The 23,830-nt window shown below is 40.8% G+C and overlaps 2 protein-coding genes across 4 annotated transcripts; both read left to right on the forward strand.

The window, feature by feature from the left end:
• The first annotated feature begins 14,869 nt into the window (after positions 1-14,869).
• Positions 14,870-17,084, forward strand: commd4 (COMM domain containing 4). Of its 2 annotated transcripts, none has more exons than XM_047392801.1 (8): positions 14,870-14,947; positions 15,229-15,300; positions 15,399-15,464; positions 15,553-15,592; positions 16,018-16,137; positions 16,231-16,311; positions 16,443-16,619; positions 16,709-17,084. In XM_047392801.1, exons 1-8 carry the CDS (start codon positions 14,945-14,947, stop codon positions 16,747-16,749), a joined length of 600 nt encoding a protein of 199 aa, XP_047248757.1. In that variant the 5' UTR covers positions 14,870-14,944; the 3' UTR covers positions 16,750-17,084. The 2 variants fall into 2 exon arrangements, with proteins under 2 accessions (XP_047248757.1, XP_047248764.1); XM_047392808.1 differs by lacking the exon at positions 14,870-14,947 and adding an exon at positions 15,075-15,093.
• Positions 17,085-17,221: 137 nt separating this feature from the next.
• Positions 17,222-23,808, forward strand: neil1 (nei-like DNA glycosylase 1). 2 transcript variants are annotated; one of them, XM_047392786.1, is made up of 10 exons: positions 17,222-17,489; positions 19,368-19,849; positions 19,932-20,051; positions 21,121-21,229; positions 21,313-21,406; positions 21,490-21,611; positions 21,701-21,728; positions 23,315-23,385; positions 23,456-23,654; positions 23,748-23,808. In XM_047392786.1, exons 2-10 carry the CDS (start codon positions 19,392-19,394, stop codon positions 23,792-23,794), a joined length of 1,248 nt encoding a protein of 415 aa, XP_047248742.1. In that variant the 5' UTR covers positions 17,222-17,489; positions 19,368-19,391; the 3' UTR covers positions 23,795-23,808. The 2 variants fall into 2 exon arrangements, with proteins under 2 accessions (XP_047248742.1, XP_047248748.1); XM_047392792.1 differs by having other exon boundaries at positions 19,373-19,849.
• The last annotated feature ends 22 nt before the right edge of the window (positions 23,809-23,830 follow it).

The following is a 23,830-nucleotide window of genomic DNA, read 5'->3' on the forward strand; positions in this document are numbered from 1 at the left end:
CATCAATGTAAGTGGGGGAGCCCTGACTCAGGTCAAAGGTTCCTGCGCTCCTTTTCATGACGTGCCTCCTTCTTCTACGTGTTAACGCCCTGGTCTTATCATGAGTGGTCGTAGCAGATGTTAGATTAGGTCCTATCAGGATCAGTGGTGCCTGTAGCCTAACCATGGCACACAATCCTACCGTCCTTTGTGGGATATTAGTGAGCAGTCTATGGTCTCCGCAATAATAGTAGAGTCCTGACCTTGCCCAACGTCCAATGCCCCCGCCTGAAGCGGTCCTATTACACCAATCTAAGGGGATCTGTCCCACATTGATTTTTGGGTTTTGAGCAGTAAAATTAAAACAAGTATAAGTGTTATTCTTTTTTTGGGGGTAAATGGTCCTGTTTTGGTGTTATTGTGGATGAGAGGAAAAATGCTGGCTAGTGTGGTGCAGTTAGCTGGTGTGGCCTCCTTGGTCAGTTGTATCATACAATTGTAACCCCACATGTCCTCTGGATACAGAGGGGCGGGATCGGTGGTAAGATGTGGTCGGGCCGAGGCACAGGCCACACACTCAGCTTTGCTTTGTTCTTTTGCTGTTTGTGTTATCCACTGAAGCCAAAGGTTATCTTCGGAATATCCTGTGGCCATTTGGATTACCTCTATAGGTTTCAATGTGGAATAATCAAGTTCCATCACGACATTCTAGCTGAATTATCCTATTCAGCTCATAGTTCCTCTTAATCTGTTCTATTCTCACTATTATATATATAACTCACATTCACACTCTAACTGTTACTGATGTCACAGACTTATTCAGCCTGCTCATAGCTTCACGGGACTTTTGACTATGTGTTTTATAGTTTACCACATCTGTAATCTGGTTTTATTGAGACAGAACTCAAATAAAACACAGCATTCAAACCTTTGTGTTTTTGCCCGGTCTTAGCTTTCTGACTCCAGAATACAATGCACAACCTAGGGTCTCTAACCCTATTTTAAAGGCCTCAAACATTAAGAAAACTGTTTACACTTCGGACTTCGGAGGTCCCCACCCTCCAGGACTTCAACCCAGCAAAATCATGAATTCTCGTCAGAAAACATGTGGAGTTTTGGACATTCTGGTCAAAGGTTCGCTCACCTTTGTTCACGCGGTGAAACGCTGGAAGAGAGGGAAACGGGCTGGGGTGCTGGTACGTCTTCGCCAGCGTGGACTACTAACACCGTTACCTGGAATATTTCTCTCTAACGTGCGCTCACTTCCCAACAAAATTGAGGAACTACAACTGCTGTTGGGGAAAAACAGGGACTTTTATTCATCGGCAGTTTTGTGCTTCACGGAGACGTGGCTGTGTGGATTAATACCGGACTCTGCGATGCAGCTGGCAGGATTCCAGCTCTACAGAGCGGACAGAGACACGGAACTCTCCGGCAAAGCGAAAGGTGGAGGAATCTGTTTTTACCTCAACAGTGGTCGGTGCATCGACGTGACAGTGATTCAGCAGCACTGTTCTCCAGACCTGGAATCCTTCATCATAAACTGTAAGCCTTTCTATTCCCCCCGTGAGTTCGCTTCGTTCATCCTGGTCGGTGTTTACATCCCGCCGCAAGCTAACGTGCAGGTCGCATAGCGCATGCTCGCCGACCAGATACTGAGTGTGGAGCGGACCAACCCGGACTCCTTAGTTATCGTCGTTGGCGACTTTAACAAAGGTAATCTCACCCACGAACTCCCCAAATATAGACAGTTTATAAAATGTCCGACCAGAGAGGACAACATTCTGGATCACTGTTACACCACCATCAGAGACGCTTATCACGCCGTCCCACGTGCTGCACTGGGCCAATCCGACCACATCATGGTCTACCTGATTCCTGCATACAGGCAGAAACTAAAGCTCTGCAAACCTGTTGTGAGGACGACAAGGAAGTGGAGCAGTGAGGCTGTGGAGAATCTCCAGGCGTGTTTAGGCTGTACAGACTGGGATGTGTTCAGGACTACTACCAACAGTCTGGACGAGTACACAGAGGCTGTGACTTCCTACATCAGCTTCTGTGAGGACAGCTGTGTACCATCATGCACCAGGGTGAGTTACAACAACAACAAACCCTGGTTCACAGATAAACTCAGAAGGTTAAGACTGGATAAGGAAGAGGCCTTCAGGAGTGGGGACAAAGACATATACAGAGAGGCAAAGTACAAGTTTGGCAAGGCAGTGAAAGAGGCCAAACGACTGTACTCTGAGAAGCTCCAAAACCAGTTCTCAGCCAACGACTCTGCGTCTGTCTGGAAAGGGCTCAAGCAAATCACCAACTACAAGCCGAAAGCCCCCCACTCCATCAACGACCGACGCCTCGCCAACGACCTGAACGAGTTCTACTGCCGCTTTGAAAGACAAAGGGACAGTCCTGCAACCATCTCCCACGACGCCCCCCAACAGCTGCAGCCACAATCCACCACCCCCACCTCCCCAACCTCAAGAGGGGCCTTGGCACCTCCAACCCCCACCTTGAAGTTCCCCCCCACCAGCCCCCTACCCACGCCGAGGACGGCTATTTCCATCCAGGAGAGGGACGTCAACAAACATTTTGTCTCACCAGCCAGCCTGAAGCACTGCGCTGATCAGCTGTCTCCAGTCTTCACAGACATTTTTAACACCTCACTGGAGACATGTCATGTTGCAGCCTACTTCAAGTCCTCCACCATCGTCCCTGTTCCCAAGAAGCCAAGGACCACAGGGCTTAATGACTTCAGACCCGTCGCCCTGACCTCTGTAGTGATGAAGTCCTTTGAGCGCCTTGTGCTCTCACACCTAAAAGACATCACCAACCCCCTCCTGGACCCCCTGCAGTTTGCCTACAGAGCCAACAGGTCTGTAGATGATGCAGTCAACCTAGCCCTTCACGTCATTCTCCGGCACCTGGACTCCACAGGAACCTACGCCAGGATCCTGTTTGTGGATTTCAGCTCTGCCTTTAACACCATCGTCCCAGTTCTGCTACAGGAGAAGCTATCCCAGCTGAGTGTGCCCGACTCCACCTGCAGGTGGATCACTGACTTCCTGTCTGACAGGAAGCAGCGCGTGAGGCTGGGGAAGCACGTCTCTGACTCCTTGACCATCAGCACCGGTTCCCCCCAAGGCTGTGTTCTCTCTCCTCTGCTCTTCTCCCTGTACACCAACAGCTGCACCTCCAGTCACCAGTCTGTCAAGCTTCTGAAGTTTGCGGACGACACCACCCTGATCGGACTCATCTCTGATGGTGACGAGTCCGCGTACAGATGGGAGGTGGACCATCTGTTGGACTGGTGCAGCCAGAACAACCTTGAGCTCAACGCTCTAAAGACAGTGGAGATGGTTGTGGACTTCAGGCAGAACCCAGCCCCACCTGCCCCCATCACCCTCTGTGACTCCACAATTGACACTGTGGAATCTTTCCGCTTCCTGGGAACCATCATCTCCCAGGATCTCAAGTGGGAGCCAAACATCAGCTTCCTCATCAAGAAAGCCCAGCAGAGGATGTTCTTCCTGCGGCAGCTGAAGAAATTCAACCTGCCAAAGACTATGATGGTGCACTTCTACACAGCCATCATTGAGTCCATCCTTACCTCCTCCATCACCATCTGGTACGCCGCTGCTACAGCCAAGGATAAGGGCAGGCTGCAGCGTGTCATTCGGTCTGCTGAGAAGGTGATTGGCTGCAGTCTACTGTCGCTCCAGGAACTGTACACCTCCAGGATCCTGAAGCAGGCAGGGAAGATTATGGCTGATCCCTCCCACCCCGGTCACAGACTCTTTGAGACTCTCCCCTCTGGCAGGAGGCTGCGGTCCATCCGGACCAAAACCTCACGCCACAAGAACAGTTTTTTCCCATCTGCCATCAGCCTTGTTAACAAAGCCCGGAAACCACCCTGACACTCTCCCTTTTCCCCACACCCCCTTTTTTGCTGACAGGACACTTGTAACTCGCAACTCTATGCGTTACATTAACGCTCAGCATGGACTCCTGCTTTACTTGCACTGCCATACTTGCACAATGATCACCTGCACTGTTGTATTTCTCTTGCATCTTATACTGCTCTATATTTACTCTCACTCACTTAAAACTGTGCACATATATTTATATTATATTGTAGATATGTTTATACTGTTTAATTTGTACTGTATTGCAACGACTACGCCAAAACAAATTCCTTGTATGTCCAAAAACGTACTTGGCAATAAAGCTTTTCTGATTCTGAGTTGCCAAACTCAGGAAACACAAAAGGGCCTCGAACCCTTATCTAGAGGGCCTCTAACCCTTTGGGCCTCGAACCCTTATTTCACAGGGACTCTAACTCTTTGGGCCTCTTACCCTTTAGTTCAAAAAACACTTCTCATTTTGCTTTTCGTAACCTCTTTTACAGTACCATAATGCATTACTTTACACGTGTTAAATTTAGCAGAACATTTCACTTACTCAGACATCTGACACCAATAATTTAGGCCTATCGACAATGCCAAAAGTGCAGAGTTCGTGCAGAGTTCGTTTAAACAGGTTTCTGCTTACCTCGTAAGAAGTACCCGGTGTCCGAGTCTTTTGGTGAAGTTCTGATTTAGCCGAAAGTCCTCGCTTTTCCCAAATCACGTCGGGAGTCACCAAGTTGATGGAGTTGTTCCCAGAAACTCCTGCGTGCTCGTTTGTTTTGGTAAAGCTAAGTCCTATGCTATACTGTTTTAGTAAAACTAAATAATAAACGGAAACACAGTTTCTTTCGCCCGGCTAGGGAGACGTGTCAGCTGAGTCACCAGAGCAATTCTGACTTTTTCTCCCCAAAGACAAGGTTTTTATTCAAAAGCAAGGCGTGTACAATTACAAAGAAAAAAAACACATATTGTTAGCTGAGTGTCTGGTTGAACTCTTACACCTGGCATTCAGCTGTCTGTTCAGACCTTCACAACATTCCTGTTATTCTACTTTTGGCTGTTATCTGAGACATGTACAGAAATATCTTCACTGGTGCCGGGCTGACCACAGCCAAGTCACACACACACACACCTGTTTTGAGCAATCCACTAAGTTACACAGTACATTTCATTTCACACATTATTAAACCTAACTTGAGCATAGCAATGCAGACCCTATTAAGTATTTTAAATATTTTCCAACAGCTTCAAGAGGTAGTCTCCTGAAATGGTTTTCCAACAGTCTTGAAGGAGTTCCCAGAGATGCTTAGCACTTGTTGGCCCTTTTGCCTTCACTCTGCAGTCCAGCTCACCCCAAACCATCTCGATTGGGTTCAGGTCCAGTGACTGTGGAGGCCAGGTCATCTGGCGCAGCACCCCATCACTCTCCTTCTTGGTCAAATAGCCCTTGCACAGCCTGGAGGTGTGTTTGGGGTCATTGTCCTGTTGAAAAATAAATGATGGTCCAACTAAACGCAAACCGGATGGAATAGCATGCCGCTGCAATATGCTGTGGTAGCCATGCTGGTTCAGTATGCCTTCAATTTGAATAAATTCCCAACAGTGTCACCAGCAAAGCACCCCCACACCATCACACCTCCTCCTCCATGCTTCACGGTGGGAACCAGGCATGTAGAGTCCATCCGTTCACCTCTTCTGCGCCGCACAAAGACACGGTGGTTGGAACCAAAGATCTCAAACTTGGACTCATCAGACCAAAGCACAGATTTTCCACTGGTCTAATGTCCATTCCTTGCGTTCTTTAGCCCAAACAAGTCTCTTCTGCTTGTTGCCTGTCCTCAACAGTGGTTTCCTAGCAGCTATTTTACCATGAAGGCCTGATTCACACAGTCTCCTCTTAACAGTTGTTCTAGAGATGTGTCTGCTGCTAGAACTTTGTGTGGCATTGACCTGTTCTCTAATCTGAGCTGCTGTTAACCTGTGATTTCTGAGGCTGGTGACTCGGATGAACTTATCGTCCGCAGCAGAGGTGACTCTTGGTCTTGCTTTCCTGGGGCGGTCCTCATGTGAGCCAGTTTCTTTGTAGCGCTTGATGGTTTTTGCAACTGCACTTGGGGACACTTTCAAAGTTTTCCCAATTGTTCGGACTGACTGACCTTCATTTCTTAAAGTAATGATGGCCACTCATTTTTCTTTACTTAGCTGCTTTTTTCTTGCCATAATACAAATTCTAACAGTCTATTCAGTAGGACTATCAGCTGTGTACTGTATCCACCTCCTGCACAACACAACTGATGGTCCCAACCCCATTTATAAGGCTTGAAATCCCACTTATTAAACCTGACAGGGCACACCTGTGAAGTGAAAACCATTTCAGGTGACCACCTCTTGAAGCTCATCAACAGAATGCCAAGAGTGTGCAGTGCAGTAATCAAAGCAAAAGGTGGCTACTTTGAAAAACCTAGAATATAAGACATATTTTCAGTTGTTTCACACTTTTTTGTTCAGTAAATAATTCCACATGTGTTAATTTATAGTTTTGATGCCTTCAGTGTGAAGCTACAATATTCGTAGTCATGAAAATAAAGACAGCTCTTTGAATGAGAAGGTGTGTCCAAACGTTTGGTCTGTACTGTAAGTATGCATCATGTATGCATAGCTCAGTTTTATCCTGGAGGCTATGATTCATATCCTCCGCACGTCCTTTATAGTTTTGTAATCAAAATATTGTGCATTATGAAGTCTGCATGGTGTTAATCTTCTGTCAGCATTCCCAAGTCTCCTGTATGAACCTTCTGCTCCATTTTGCTAGTGACTGTAGTGAAACCTAAAAGTCACCTGTGAAAATATTAGTTTTTTACTCCGTAGAGTTATGTTTCACCAAAGCTGTTTTTGTGCTCTTGAACATTCGAGTCGGCTTCTAAGATTACTTTGGCTGGACAGCTGTGTGAAAGTTCATAATAGAGGTCTGTCCAAAGATAATATTATGGCTCAGTTATTACATGGAAAAAGTATGACAATTCTGCATGTTCTTTAACTGTCTGTTAGCCACCCATATCAAACACTGGTTTTCAATGTCAAAGTAAAAGCTACCATTTAAGTCTAATCAACTATTATGTTTTTACGTTCCAGACAACAGATAAGCAAAATGAAAACCTTAGTAAGTTTGTCAATTTATCACAGTATGCATGTCTGTCAAAAAGATTGGAAAACAATAAAAATTTCACTCCAACCCAGAATAATTGGTCAACTTAACATGTGTGGTCTTGGTCCAAGACAAACTGGGACAGTGAAAACATTATAGCTTAGTAATGAAAGCATAAAGAATGTCAGAACCTTGCCAAGCTGAGCCTTCCACCACCCCATTAAATTAATGAACCAAAAAGGCCAAACAATAAATTAAAAATACTCTTACTACAATCAGAAAGTGAAAAGTGGCATAGATCATTTTTAAGTGTATTTATTGATCAGATGCTACATAATTAATCACTCTTATAAGTTATTTTGATTGTTTAAATCAGAATGAAAGTATCAGTTCCTTAGTTAAGATACATGAAAAACAATTAAATATAATATTCTGTAAAACTATTCAGATTAAATTGGGTAAAACTAGCTATACATATTTACATTTATACATAAGCCAAGAGCAGCCACACCCATTATAATTTATTTCAGCTGGTTTTTATGAGAAAATCTGAAATATGTTTCGCTAACACAAGAAAATGGATCACATCAACTAGTAGCGATCTATCTCCTCATCGCTAGATAACAAAACAGGATTTTCTCATGTAGTCGAAGGATTTGACGAGAGGAAATAGTGGTCTTGATGCAAAATACCTGGTTCTTGTTTTCCACCCAGTCAATAAATAGTTCAGGCCTCCAGTGACCAATTAATCATTATTTGCTGGTAACCTGTAGTCTGAGTCTGGTAACCTTTAAATACACATGTAGGCAGGTCAACCACGGAATTAAATAATTCCGTGGTTGAAAATATTACGAGAATTATTTGTCATTATCTAATGAATTATTAATAATGGTGGCAGATGTTATTGTGTTCTGCAGAACTATGATAAATAGACAATTTTAATAAAAAAACGTTGTATTTATTTATCCAAAAGGTATGAATCTGCTTACTATTAATATATCTGCTTTTAGAAATAATATATAATACGGTGGCTTGTACAAGTATTCATACCCCTTGAACTTTTTCACATATTGTCATATTACAACCACAAACATAAATATATTTTATTGGAATTTTATGTGAAAGACCAACATAAGGTGGTTTACAATTGTAAAGTGGAACAAAAACTATACATGATTTTTTACAAATAAAAACTGAAAAGTGTGGTGTGCAAAGGTATTCAGCCCCCTTTACTCTGAGTGCAACCAATTGCCTTCAGAAGTTGCCTGATGATTGCTAATGAGTAACTAGAGTCCACCTGTGTGTAATCTAATCTCAGTACAAATACAGCTGCTCTGTGACGGCCTCAGAGGTTGGTTAAGAGAATATTCGGGAGCACACAGCATCATGAAGTCCAAGGAACACACCAGACAGGTCAGGGATAAAGTTTAAAGCAGGCTTAGGCTATAAAAAGATTTCCTAAGCTTTGAATATCTCACAGAGCACTGTTCAATCCATCATCCGGAAATGGAAAGAGTATGGCACAACTGTAAACCTACTAAGACACGGCCGTCCACCTAAACTTACAGGCCGAACGAGGAGAGCACCGATCAGAGATGGAGCCAAAAGGCCCATGGTGACTGGACGAACTGCAGCGATCCACAGCTCATGTTTTGGGAATCCGTCCATCTGACTAAGCTTGAGTGGTTTTGCCATGAAGAAAGGGCAAAAATGTCAGAAAGCTGGCCAGCAAAGCTGGTACAGACATACCCTAAAAGATTTCAATTCAATTCAATTCAAAGATACTTTATTGATCCCCGAGGGGAAATTAGAATTCCAGTACAACCCATCCAAACATACATCATGACACAAGACAAGGGAGACGGGTCACCGAGGCTTTGCTGCCCACTCACAGGCGCTGCCCTTGTTAGATGAGAAAAGAGGCCACATTAGGAAAGTAGAGGAAAAAAAAAAATCATATTTCACACTTTATCCTTAGCAGGATACAGTTTGAGATTGCAAAAAACCTCAACACAAAGAAGCAACAAGTTGACAAAACAACATCATGCCGGGAACGGTGAAGGCGGTGTGAGGGGTGCATATGTTTATCTTGACCATGTGTGTGTGTGCAAGTAAGTCCATGAAGCACTGTCACAGAGGCCATTGTCCTTGATGGTTCGTTGGAATGTTCATCAACCGGCCACAAAGTTCTGAGCAGGTCCACAGATGTCCTCAGGGAAGGGAGGGGGCAGAGGTAGCGGAGCGTCATGTTTACATAACTTCCAGGAGAAGTTGAAGATAGCCAGCTATCAAGGCCGCGCAGGGGAGCCAGATTCAGAAAAACAATAATTATTTGGGTTAGGCTGACTCTTAATTTGCAGCTGTAATTTCAGCAAAAGGTGGTTCCACAAAGTATTGACTCAGGGGAGGTGAATACTTTTGCACAATGCCCTTTTCAGTTTTTTATTTGTAAAAAAAAGAAAAAAAAATCATGCATAATTTTCGTTCCACTTCACAATTGTATACCACTTTGTGTTGGTCTTTCACATGAAATTGCACTTAAATATATTAATGTGTGTGGTTGTAATGTAACAATATGAGGAGACATTCAAGGGGTATGAATACTTTTACAAATACTGTTTATTTATAAAACATTTGCTCACATATATTAAGCTTGCTTCACTCTGTGGACCATTGTAAATACTATTTTTTGTCGTTCTATCACATAAAATATTTAGATACATCTTTAACTTTAATTACAACATGTTTAGCAAATGAATATTGTGGATCCCTAATAAACAAACCTCCCTAAAATCAGAATCAGAATCAGAATCAGCTTTATTGCCAAGTTTGTACATACAAACAAGGAATTTGACTCCGGTACACTTTGCTTTTGTATTACAGAATATACATATTTACAATGTACAATATACACATATATAGTAAAAAGGTGCATTTGCAACATCTATATGCTGTTGTTTTGTACTCTATTGAATGTTCAACAGAGAAACAGCCAGGGGGAAGAAACTGTCTCAGTGGCGGCTGGTTTTAGTAAACAGTGCTCTGTAGCGGCGGCCTAAAGGTAAAACTCTGAACAGTTTATGTGCAGGGTGTGTGGGGTCTGCAGAGATTTTAGCAGCTCTTTTCCTGACCCTAGACCTGTTTAAGTCCTGGATGGAGGGAAGGTCAGCCCTGATTATTCTCTCTGCATTCCTGAAAGAATGCAGAGCTGAAAAAAATCAGTTGTACAAATGTACAAAATCACACATGCAAACTTTTTGCTCTAAATCGATGAACTTGCATACAGGTCCTTCTCAAAATATTAGCATATTGTGATAAAGTTCATTATTTTCCATAATGTCATGATGAAAATTTAACATTCATATATTTTAGATTCATTGCACACTAACTGAAATATTTCAGGTATTTTATTGTCTTAATACGGATGATTTTGGCATACAGCTCATGAAAACCCAAAATTCCTATCTCACAAAATTAGCATATTTCATCCGACCGATAAAAGAAAAGTGTTTTTAATACAAAAAACGTCAACCTTCAAATAATCATGTACAGTTATGCACTCAATACTTGGTCGGGAATCCTTTGGCAGAAATGACTGCTTCAATGCGGCGTGGCATGGAGGCAATCAGCCTGTGGCACTGCTGAGGTCTTATGGAGGCCCAGGATGCTTCGATAGCGGCCTTTAGCTCATCCAGATTGTTGGGTCTTGAGTCTCTCAACGTTCTCTTCACAATATCCCACAGATTCTCTATGGGGTTCAGGTCAGGAGAGTTGGCAGGCCAATTGAGCACAGTGATACCATGGTCAGTAAACCATTTACCAGTGGTTTTGGCACTGTGAGCAGGTACCAGGTCGTGCTGAAAAATGAAATCTTCATCTCCATAAAGCTTTTCAGCAGATGGAAGCATGAAGTGCTCCAAAATCTCCTGATAGCTAGCTGCATCGACCCTGCCCTTGATAAAACACAGTGGACCAACACCAGCAGCTGACACGGCACCCAGACCATCACTGACTGTGGGTACTTGACACTGGACTTCTGGCATTTTGGCATTTCCTTCTCCCCAGTCTTCCTCCAGACTCTGGCACCTTGATTTCCGAATGACATGCAGAATTTGCTTTCATCCGAAAAAAGTACTTTGGACCACTGAGCAACAGTCCAGTGCTGCTTCTCTGTAGCCCAGGTCAGGCGCTTCTGCCGCTGTTTCTGGTTCAAAAGTGGCTTGACCTGGGGAATGCGGCACCTGTAGCCCATTTCCTGCACACGCCTGTGCACGGTGGCTCTGGATGTTTCTACTCCAGACTCAGTCCACTGCTTCCGCAGGTCCCCCAAGGTCTGGAATCGGCCCTTCTCCACAATCTTCCTCAGGGTCCGGTCACCTCTTCTCGTTGTGCAGCGTTTTCTGCCACACTTTTTCCTTCCCACAGACTTCCCACTGAGGTGCCTTGATACAGCACTCTGGGAACAGCCTATTCGTTCAGAAATTTCTTTCTGTGTCTTACCCTCTTGCTTGAGGGTGTCAATAGTGGCCTTCTGGACAGCAGTCAGGTCAGCAGTCTTACCCATGATTGGGGTTTTGAGTGATGAACCAGGCTGGGAGTTTTAAAGGCCTCAGGAATCTTTTGCAGGTGTTTAGAGTTAACTCGTTGATTAAGATGATTAGGTTCATAGCTCGTTTAGAGACCCTTTTAATGATATGCTAATTTTGTGAGATAGGAATTTTGGGTTTTCATGAGCTGTATGCCAAAATCATCCGTATTAAGACAATAAAAGACCTGAAATATTTCAGTTAGTGTGCAAAGAATCTAAAATATATGAATGTTAAATTTTCATCATTACATTATGGAAAATAATGAACTTTATCACAATATGCTAATATTTTGAGAAGGACCTGTATATAAACAGAACATCAGGAGACATGTTTTGCTGGGATTTGTATAACCCTATAATGCTTAGCGTATCATCTTCAATGCATTTTTTCAGGGACCACTACATCATCGGCACAATTTGTCAACAAATGCACCATGGTAAATTGTGTTTAGGTATATCATGCATTTTCCTATAAGGCATACAGTAGATATGTTTTTCATTACAGGTACAAGACATGACCATACATGCCTTATGTATCAATTATGACACCAAAGAAATTTAAAAACCCAGGGGATGTTTCAAAAATACTTGTTTTGCTTTGTTGAAAGCATCCAATCAACAATCAACAAGTAAAGTGTTATTTTAAAGCCAGTTTGTTAAACATGTTCATCGTATTTAACTGTAATGTTGGGTTTTTAGGAATTTTCCACTCCTTTTTTAGTTAACTGGGTTGTAGTTACTGGGAATAAACATTAAATCGGTCTCACTCTTGAGGAGCACCTTACTGAAGACATTGAGATATCTAATAAAATACTCAGTAAGTTTGGCGAAATCATTCTCTTTGTGAAAACATTAATACATTTGAATTAATGATTTAGGAGGGCTCATAATTTTAATTATTTATTTTGTAACTGTCAAAATGCTTCTTAATTGATTTTTCTTAAAGATTTATCAGCAAAACCAAGCACCCACTGCTATTATATATAACAGTCTTACCCCAAAGCAATGTAATTCTGTCAAATATTACATTTATTTTCTACCGCTTTGATATGTCTTCCGCAATTAAGAGCTTTTAGTCATATGTTGTTAATGCATAATATTTTTCTTTAACTTAGACCTGAAAAATATTCCCCCATATCGTTCCTGTTTTAAGCATGTCCCAGTCTGTTCTGTGTCGCAGTTTATAGCTATGTTTATATTTCTGCAGGAGTAACCTATTTTGTTTTTTTATAAGATGACTAAAGAAATAAAATAGATGGTTGCAAAGATTTTTCTGATTGTTGCAAAAGTATGTGTACTTGATGAAAAAATGAATGCGCTATGGGATATTATGGGAAATTGCCTGTGTGAACTGAGAGTCCTGGTTGTGCAAGTGGTGTTCTGTTAGTCAGCCGATAACAGAAGATTAAACACGTCTAGAAATGTAGGTAGGTGTATTTAAAAAAAATAAAAAGATGTTAGAATGGATGTGAAGTGAACTTGTGGTTATAATACACGACTTACTATCCAGGCCAAGGGTAAAACCTGGATAATTTTAAATGTTTTGTGTTAAACGTGATTTAACAAATGTATGCCTTTACAAAATATGGTACCTGGCAGTTGAGTCAAGTTTAGGAGTAAGGGAGTCATGGCTTATCAAATTATTTTACTTTAAATGAACACTAATTCATAACCAGTTAAATCATAAAAAAATGTTATCTAAGAGAAGCTCAAATATTTATTCATTCAGAGGTGCCCTCTTTCAAGGTCGAACAACTGAAGGCCAGAGTTAACATGCCTTGAATCCATCCATCCATCCATCCATCCATCCATCCATCCATCCATCCATCCATCCATCCATCCATCCATCCATCCATCCATCCATCCATCCATCTATCCATCCATCCATCCATCCATCCATCCATCCATCCATCCATCTATCCATCCATCCATCCATCCATCCATCTATCCATCCATCCATCCATCCATCCATCCATCCATCCATCCCCTCTTTCAAGCAACACTTTTCAGCTCATTCTGAGAGATCCACAGGTTCCCAGGCCAGAAGTGGTAAATAATACCAGCAGCAGGTTTTGGGTCTTTCCAGGGGTCTCCTTGCAATAGGAAGAGGCCAGAGAACTATTGCGTACATCATTTATGAGCTCTCTGTGTTTTTTCATCGCTCCATCAAAAATACACATCTTCCTGGGATTCTGTGCTTTGCCTTGTAGCTTTCCTGTACACAGCTATTGAAGAAGCTATTGCTGTACTCTCTTTTTCACCCAGAAAATTGGGAACTTCACTTTTTGGCTTAGCTCTTTCTTTACCATGACACATCAGTTTAGCTTAGGTGTCCAGCATTAGTTACAATGGTGACAGAACCAGGTTTGGAGAAGTGGTGCTGAAAATGTTCCAAAGAGAACCTTATATTATCTCTGTAAACCATCAGTCCTGCGTCACAGTACAAATGTTCCCTGACATTGATAATATCCTGACCTGCACAACTGTAATTTTTCTTTTCAAACCTGTTCTTTGAGGTAGAAGAAACAAATTATGCACTGCCTCTGGAGGAGTTCCCATCCTGAGTCATGCTGCCACAGAGTCTTAAATGAATGAAAAAGTTACAATCTCTATATACTGGTCTGTGAGATCCATTACCCACGGAAGCTTATCTTGAGGTCTGTAACAGTGTCAAATTGTCCATACGGTTTTTAGCTGTTTAAAATGCTTTTCACCCTGGCCTGTTAGTAGAAGGGATACTTCCAACACCTAATTGAATCATAGCAAGAATTAAATAGCCAGGTGTATCTAATATATTTGCCACTCTATGAGTAGGACATAGAGACTGGAAAGAGAGTCTGCAACTCAAAATTGTGCCTTTGATTGGCGACTGTTCAACCTGAGAGCTGGAAGTTGCTTTTAGTCACGCTTCAATTTGAATTTGAATGGCAATCAGTCTGTCCATAAAAGAAAACCCTGGGACTTATTTACAAATGATGATAAGGAATGGGAGGGAAAAAAGCAGCAATGATAAACTTAAATGGCAAAGCTTAGACTTGTTCACCTGCAGCACCGAAACAACTTCCATGTTTACCTCAACTAAGGATGAAAGACTGCAACACTTTGGAGTCTGGTTGGATCAGCTTGCATTGATCCGTGAATAAACACATTTTTCCAAGATAAATTCATTTTTATACAAATCTTAAACATTTTAAATGTTTTACCTCAACATACAGAGCGGTGCTGTTAGAAAGCTTAAAAAAAAGCAGCATCACGACTGTCACGTGTTAAACGTCCAATCAGAAACGAGGACAGATCCCACACTTCCTGATCTCCACTGACGCTATGGTAAACCCGTTCATTATTATTGTTATTTTTACAATATATGTCTTTTATTTATGATTAGGTTAAATTAGCAGAAAACACGATCCTGGATTTTCTACGTGTGTTAAAACAAGTTAAACGATAAATCAAATAAGCAATCGACGTTTAAGGTCTGCGTTCATGAAGCTAGCAGGCAAAGCTAATAATAATAGCAATTCAAGATGAAAAGCTGCTGTTGTCACAGTTAATAACCGATTGTTCGTTGTATTACAGTTATAACTCTTTCGGTTATCTATGTTCTACAGCGGTTCCGGTTCTGTGGGGATCTGGACTGCCCCGATTGGGTGCTGGCCGAAATCAGCACATTAGCAAAGATTGTAAGTATGGCTGCCTAATCTAATGCTCATAAAAGTAAACGAGGTTTGCTTTGAAGATTTTATATCAAATGTGTATTTTCTACTCGATTTCCGTGCAGTCGAGCGTGAAGATGAAACTCCTTTGTGCTCAAGTGTTGAAGGATTTGCTGGGTGAGGGTATAGATGTAAGTTCTTAACCACACTTTCTCATACTCCTCAGAATAAAGCCTTTACATCAGCCTGAACAAATCTGTACTGCCTTTCTCATTGCAGTATGACAAAGTTGCAAAGCTGACTGCAGATGCAAAGTTTGGTAAGTGTTTCACTTATTGCGTTTAAAGCCACTAACACTGCTGTGATGTTGTACGTTGTCCTCCTCAGTCTTTGTTTGTATACATATTTGCTGCAACTTTATGATGCATCTCAAGGAAATTATTAAACAAAATTATTTTTATTATTTTTCCTAGAATATGGTTGATTTTTTTTTTTTTTGTAATGGATGATAATGTAAGGTTCTAATAATAAATCTAATGTAAAGTAATTTATGACGCACTTTTCATAAAGTGTTAGGGCAACACCAGGTACTCTTAGTTTCTGTAAAAAAAAAAACAAGATTAACATCAATTGCATTTCAAATAAAGACTTAACTTTTTTGCAACCAGAGTTGGGCTTTGTGTTTGCAGTTACCGATTTGTTTTTGCCAAATTATCCTTTAGCTTTTATTGCGGTGTCTTTCAGAGAGCGGAGACATCAAAGCTAGTGTGGCAGTGCTAAGCTTTATTTTTTCCAGTGCTGCAAAACATGATGTTGATAGTGAATCTCTGTCCAGCGAGCTGCAGCAGCTTGGCTTGCCTAAAGGTTAGTGCTTTCTCTGCTGTACTGAGATGTTGTGGTCCATTAGGGTATATATTGGTTTTTCTCTATATAAAGACAATGATCCTATTTCCTTAGAGCACACTACAGGGCTTTGCAAATCCTATGAAGACAAGCACTCTGTACTTCAAGACAACCTAAGAGAGACCAGCTTGAGATGTAAGTGTTTCTGTCAGTCTCCCTCATTTAAAAGTAGAAGTTAAAGGTTTTTGATAATGAATGCTGTCTGCCATGAAGTTGATGACTAAACGCTGACTGAAGTGTGCAATCTGCCCTGTCATGACTTGCAGTTCGACGACTTGACTCCATTTCCTGGCGTGTCGATTACACTCTGAGCTCTAGTGAACTTAGAGAAGTAAATGAACCCCTGATACATCTTAAACTTCAGACACACGGAGCAGAGCCAGGCTCCTCCGAAACGACTGTGGTCTCTGTCTCTGCAGATAAGTTCAGGGTCTTGCTTACTGGTAATAATTATTTCCCATTTTCTAATCCTCTGTCCTTTTTTAAAATGCCCTTTATTGATCTCAGTAATGCTGTGATATCTGTTTCACAGAGCTCAAACAGGCGCAGGCCATGATGAATGCACTACAATGAAGAATGAAGAACAAACCTTGGATCAGGAGCGAGATACAAACGATGCTGATGACCTGCCAAAATTGCCATAATTGCCTCTTGTACAGTATTAACTATTTGCTTCAATTGGTTATGTCAAATGTTAAGATCTTAATTTCTTACTTGAATGTACTAATATTTAGTTGTGTATTCACACCTAATGTATCCCTCAATTAAAAATACACTCATGCTTTTTAATTTCTTTTTTGTAAAATATTATTTTTGACACGTTTTTGTTTGAACCATGTGTATATTGTTTTGTTTTCAATAAGAATGCTTGTAAAAAGGTAAAATGGAAATAAAGTTTGCAAATTCTTGCTCCTTTATTTCCTACATATCCCATCATGCATCTGGTTTAGCCAATCCCATGGCAATTATCTGCGATACCGTTCCTATATAAAAATACTTAAAAATACCTTTTTTCTTTCATTCTTTCACAGCTACTTTAACGCATTTGAAAGATAAGCCATGATATATTTGCATCGTTTTTTGTTTTTTTTTTTGTTTTTTTTGGCTAAACAAGCAACTTACATCTCGCGAGATTTTAATGACATTCGATGACAACTTGTTTGGTAACAACGCATGCTGCAAAGATCTTTGGGATTGTGTCGGGGTAAAGGTAATATTTGTCCAAAGTGGCTGCAAAAAGCACATACCTGTAATATCTGAGGCATCAGCTGCGTTTGCTCTAAACAAGCACCGGAAGCTACTTCGTGATTGCGGTGAGTTATTTGGTTGTATCTCAAATTGAACAATAAATACAAACATGTCGCCTTTCTCTGCAGAGAAAGTTTTGCGCAGGTTAAATAAAGGAAGCTTTCTTTAATGTGCTTCTGCATTTCAAGTGTTTACAAAATCAGCTTAATTTGAGGTGCATTTGCCCCATTCAATGTTGTTTAAAGACATTTTGAAGGGGCGTTGGATTGTGTGTTGGCGCACATTTTCACATTTTGAAACTGTTCTGTATTTTATTGGTAATTTATCTGATAGACCGAGAAAGTAGCACATAATTGTAAAGTGGAAGGAAAGCGATACAAAGTTTTTCACCTTTTATGCAAATAAAAATCTGATCTGAACAATAAGGTGCATTTGTATTCATCCCTATCTTTACTCCAATAACCCTGTGTGAAATCCAGTGCAACCAGTTGGCTTCAAAATTCAGGTTAAAAAGTCCACCTGTCTGTAATTTTAAGTTAGTTTATATCCAGGTGTTCTGTGACGTTGCTGGATACATCACTGAGCAAACATCATCATAAAGACTAAGGAACATTAGCAATAAAGTTAAGGAAAATTTTAAATCAGAATTAGGTTATAAAACTATATTCCAAACTTTGAAACTCTTATGGAGCATCAATATGTCTGGTAAGGAGAGCATTATTCAGAGAGGTAGCCAAGTGCCTCCTGGTAACCCAATGTGAATTATTTAAAGATAACAGTTAACCAAAAGAACGCCACAAACATGGACTTTATGGAAGAGTGCCAATAATGAAGCTGTTATTGAAAGAAACCCATAAGGCCATAAATTAACCTTTTGACCTATATGCCAATACAATGTGTGGCACATGCACATCACCCTGAACAGTACTTTGGACCACTGAGCAACAGTCCAGTGCTGCTTCTCTGTAGCCCAGGACTGGGGAATGCGGCACCTGTAGCCCATTTCCTGCACACGCCTGTGCACGGTGGCTCTGAATGTTTCTAGTCCAGACTCAGTCCACTGCTTCCGCAGGTCCCCCAAGATCTGGAATCGGCCCTTCTCCACAATCTTCCTCAGGGTCCGGTCACCTCTTCTCGTTGTGCAGCGTTTTCTGCCACACTTTTTCCTTCCCACAGACTTCCCACCGAGGTGCCTTGATACAGCACTCTGGGAACAGCCTATTAGTTCAGAAATTTCTTTCTGTGTCTTACCCTCTTGCTTGAGGGTGTCAATAGTGGCCTTCTGGACAGCAGTCAGGTCGGCAGTCTTACCCATGATTGGGGTTTTGAGTGATGAACCAGGCTGGGAGTTTTAAAGGCCTCAGGAATCTTTTGCAGGTGTTTAGAGTTAACTTGTTGATTCAGATGATTAGGTTCATAGCTCGTTTAGAGACCCTTTTAATGATGTGCTAATTTTGTGAGATAGGAATTTTGGGTTTTCATGAGCTGTATGCCAAAATCATCCGTATTAAGACAATAAAAGACCTGAAATATTTCAGTTAGTGTGCAATGAATCTAAAATATATGAATGTTAAATTTTCACCATGACATTATGGAAAATAATGAACTTTATCACAATATGCTAATATTTTGAGAAGGACCTGTAGAAGCATACCTTAAAAAAACTTGTTGATGTAATTGTAGCAAAATATGGTTCTAGAAGGTTTTGAATCAGGGGTCTAAATTTAAATGCACTCCACACTTTTTTATTTGTAAAGAAACTGAAAATGATCTGTCCTTCTTCCATTTCATAATTATGTACCGATTTGTGTATGATATTAAACCCAAATAATATACACTGTACATTGATATTTTTGGTTATAACATGAAGAAATGTGAAAAGGTTCAATGAATACTTTTGCGAGACACTGTATTGACTAATGTCCCATTCGATTCCTCTGCAGCACAGCTTTTATTGTTGCATCAAAATGCCTGAGGGCCCTGAACTCCACTTGGCCAGCCTGTATGTCAACAAGATGTGTGATGGAGTGGTCTTTAGTGGACCGGTTATAAAATCTGAAGTCAGCAAAAATCCTGAGGTGGCCTGCACCTGTGAGTCCTACCGCATCACAGCTACTTCCAGAGGGAAGGAAGTCAAACTCATGCTGATGCCCATGAAAAGTGATGATAATGGAGAGCAACAATCAAAGGGTGGGCAAGCAGATCAACCTATGGACATAGTCTTCCGCTTCGGGATGTCGGGTTATTTCCGCTTCACGTCAGAGGATGAACTTCCTAAACATGCCCATCTGTGTTTCTACACCAAGGAGAAACCCTGCAGAGTGCTGAGCTTTGTGGACACGCGCAGGTTTGGCAGCTGGCAACCCAATGGTACATGGCAGCCTGACAGAGGGCCTTGCATCATGTTTGAATACAAAAGCTTCAGGTTTGTAATGCTGAGAATCTCACTGGTCATCAGCACATCCAAAATTTAGCTTTCACCTTGAGCTTTACACTTATTTTTGCAGGGAGAATGTCTTGTCTCACCTGAGCGATCGGGCTTTTGATCGTCCTATTTGTGAGGTCCTGCTGAATCAAAAGTACTTCAACGGTATTGGGAATTACCTGAGAGCTGAAATCCTTTACAGGTGATGAACATGCAGTCTGAACTTTGATGTATCACCAAAGCAACATGCTCACAAATGGAGATTGTAGGACAAGTCACTTCAACAACTATCTTGTAATATTTACCATGGTTTATGTATTCATCTTCAAATAATTTGTTCCTGCTTAACAATCTGCAGGTGCATCTTAAGGAAATGAAAATATCATAAAGCACATTTATGTATTTCAGTCATTCAAGTTGAGAAGTTAAACCATTTTATTTAAGGCTTCCCCTTTTCTATTAAAGCAACCTGGGCTTTGATTACACAGGGCCACAGACTGCATTGATGCAGTAATTTATGCAAAAGGAGCCCCAACCAAGCATCAAGTACATATTGTGTACCGTAAATGGATGCGCATTTTAGTAGGTCAACAATGTTGTATTAAAAATCCATTTTTGTTATTGATCTTGTATAATATTAGTTTTCCTGATTTCTTAGCCAAAACCACGAATTTATCTAATGGTTTTCACTTTTTTAATTAAATTGTAAAAATAAGTCAACTTTCCAATGATATTCTCGTTTTTTGGGGTGCACATGTAAGATGACAAAAACCCAGATTAACTTTCCATCCTTTGCTGAGGTTAATTATTCACTTCATCATGCTGCTTAGTCAGTTTTCAGAGTGGTTCAGTCCCTCATATGGTAGATGAGATGCCTGAATAAATCCATATCCCGTCTTTATCACAGTATTCTAGGGCTTAGATGTACACAACAGATACAGAGGCCTTGTGACATTTAAACAGATAGTTATAGAAAGTTTCTTTAAAAAAATGAAAGGAAAAGCAGTAAGTCAGGTCCATGAGGATAACTCAGGTCAATGTAAAAGTGCTTCTATCCTGAAAGGTGCCTTTCTACCAAGCTTCTTATTGGAAACAACAGGGTGGCCTTGTTTGGTGCTGTGATAAAAACTGAAGGCCGAACTATGCCTGCAGTCAGACACATATGAATGGCACCTTATCTCTGCATGGGAAGGAGCATGTCTGCAGATTTTCAAAGCAGAAAAGCTTTTTATTCTGTGAAACAACTGCAGCACTGTATTTTCTTGTCTTAGGTTAAATATCCCACCGTTCGTTTGTGCGCGGGACGCACTGGAAGGCCTTCAGTCAGACGATGGATTTGAGGACAGGAAGCCTTTGAAAAATGAGATCACAAACACAAAGGTGAAACAGAGAAAAGGGTTTGGTTTCTCCTGAAACTAAGCATTGTTTATTTTAACTATATTCATCTTTAATCCTCCTGAAAGACCCCAGAGAGAGCTAAAAAGAAAGGGATAAAACAGGAGACGGGGGACCTTCTCAGACTTTGTCATACAGTTCCTCTGGAGGTGGTCAGCTTAGGTGGGTCCCAGTTCTTTTCCTATCCAGTTCTTCCCTTAAAATCCCAAGATAACTCTCTATTTACGGCAGATTTTCTGTAATAGGTGGTAAGGGCTATGACCCTGAGAAGTTGGACTACTCTGCCTTCAAGGCATGGCTGCAGTGTTATTATGTTGATGGCATGAAATCAATCTCTGACCACAATGGCAGAACAATGTGGTTTAAAGTGAGTCAATTTGACAATTAAAAATTGTTTTTTTTTCTAGAATGAAGTTTCTACTGATAATAAAAATTAAAGATTCTTATCTGTTTCAGGGGGACCCAGGGCCCATGGCACCCAAAAGTGAGTAATACCTACAAAAATTCAATTATGTTACTATTAAAATGTTTTTTCTTATCAGATTAGGTGTGGGGGGAAATGTTTCGTGACTGAATAAAAATATGGGATCCACTTTAAAATTTCATTTCTAAAATCACCATCTGGACCCAAATGAATCTGCAGTTACAAGAGTACTGACATGGCTTTAACAAGAGAGCTTTAGGCTGGCATTTTGAAAAAGAATTTAAAAACACCTTCAAGAAGGGAAATTCAGTGTGGCAAAATATGTTGGTCGGCCTATGTCTTATATTTAGTGCACGTACGCACAAAACTAGAAAGGTTGCAAAACAGAAAACCTCCGGTTACAGGTGTATCTCAGTGAATTAGAATATCATTAAAAAGTTAATTTATTTCAGCCAGTAATTTTGAAAAGTGACATTTACATATGCTCCTTACACACTGATGTATTCCAAGTGTTTATTTTTGTTCATTCTGAGGATTATGAGTTATAGATTCAAAACTTAGCTCCTCCATTTCATCTGAATAGAGGACCTTGGTCCACAGAGCAGTGTGGTCCTGTTTCACTTCTGATGTCTCAAGTTAGGAAGTGGCTTAACAAGGGATTCCACAGTTGTAGCCCTTTGTCCTGGATACCTCTGTGTTGTAGCTCCTGATGGTCTGCTGCCCAAGCTTTCGTAATCTTCCTGAAACTCTTTAAGGGACTTTGCTTCAGAATTCTTTCAAGGCTGTGGTTTCCCTTGTGTGTCTGCATTGTGCCATTTTTCAACCACTTTTCCTCCCATTTCCTTTCCCAGCATTCTTTGAAATTACATCAATTTTGGGTGGTTACCGTGTTTATGGAGGGCGTCAGCAACTGCCTGCTGGACAAATATCAAATCAGCTTTCCTCCCCATGAATGTGTAGGCAAAAATATTTCAGTGTTTTAGTTTTTTAGAATATTCTATTCTAAAAAAAATGAACTTTGGGTTTTCATTAGCCATAAGCCATGATCACGATCACTTGAACAGGAATTAACTCCAGCAAAGGCAAATTAACCTGCAATCTAATTGAAAATTTGGGGTGGAAATTAAAGAAAAACAAACAGAAGGTGCACCATCAAGGCACCATCCTGCAAAGCTTATCTGTCATCTGCAGCACAAGAATTTTGGAACTCAAGGAAATCCTTTCCCCTGCATATTTGCATCTTAACAGAATAGAAACTGCAATAAAATCCAGAAGAAGTCCAACAGAGTACCAAAGTAATGCTTTCAGTTTGTGATTGGATATTTTCTCACTTTCCCTTTTCCAATATTGCATTATTTCCAACATAGAATTATTATTTTTTAACATAAAGGACAAACTGCAATTACTGACTGAAAATTCTGGCTTTGTAAAACATACTTTGAAAGAAAAACATGAATAAGTCATTAAAATAAAATACTTCTGGAGCACTTCTCTGATAAGATACATTTTCTACAAAGTAAAACTAGTGGCAGGACATTCCCTAAGAGTAATGATTCTGTATTTTCTGCCAAATATGTGTAAGTGAGCTTCACCGCTGAACCCTACATAAGAATTTGATTTAACTGGCTTTTGTTTATACTCCGAAGACTCAAAATCACCCAAGGCGAAAAAGAGGGCAAAGAAAGACGATGACCATGATTACACAGACAAGAAAAAGGTAAAAGCCACATTTACTGCATTCAATTTAAACTGTGTAACCATTAGTAGCACTAGTTTTATTTCTTTAGGTGCCCAAAAGTGTGACAGAGAGCACAACAAAGAAAAGGGCGGTCAAAAAGGAAACACCAAAAAAAGAAAAAACTACACATCCGAAGGAAGCCGTATTAAAGAGCAGAAAGGCTGAAAAGACCCAGGAAGCAACAATGCAGAGAGAAACCAGATCAAGTGCACGTCGAAAGAAAAGCAGCAGTGCAGAACCTGCTGCAGGTAAACACCTGGGATGATTTAACATTTAAAAACTTGCTTATTCTTTGTAAAATACTGTAGTCTGAAAATGACTTGCTATGCTTGTTGTTGCAGGCAGAGGGAAACTAGCTGGAAGAGCGACCAGAACAAACAGCAAATAAACATGCAACCAGAACAAATCTATTGAATTTTATACT

This window comes from Girardinichthys multiradiatus, chromosome 2 (genome assembly GCF_021462225.1).
Source record: "Girardinichthys multiradiatus isolate DD_20200921_A chromosome 2, DD_fGirMul_XY1, whole genome shotgun sequence".
Lineage (NCBI taxonomy): Eukaryota > Metazoa > Chordata > Actinopteri > Cyprinodontiformes > Goodeidae > Girardinichthys > Girardinichthys multiradiatus.

Bases quoted from the DNA above. Each gene is read 5' to 3' on its own strand.
- neil1 (XM_047392786.1), top strand. From the start codon at position 19,392: ATGCCTGAGGGCCCTGAACTCCACTTGGCCAGCCTGTATGTCAACAAG. The intron at 20,052-21,120 runs GTGATGAACATG...TTCTTGTCTTAG, and splicing joins AGAGCTGAAATCCTTTACAG to GTTAAATATCCCACCGTTCG. The intron at 23,386-23,455 runs GTAAAAGCCACA...TTATTTCTTTAG, and splicing joins ATTACACAGACAAGAAAAAG to GTGCCCAAAAGTGTGACAGA.
- commd4 (XM_047392801.1), top strand. The intron at 16,138-16,230 runs GTTAGTGCTTTC...CTATTTCCTTAG, and splicing joins GCAGCTTGGCTTGCCTAAAG to AGCACACTACAGGGCTTTGC. The intron at 16,312-16,442 runs GTAAGTGTTTCT...CATGACTTGCAG, and splicing joins AAGAGAGACCAGCTTGAGAT to TTCGACGACTTGACTCCATT.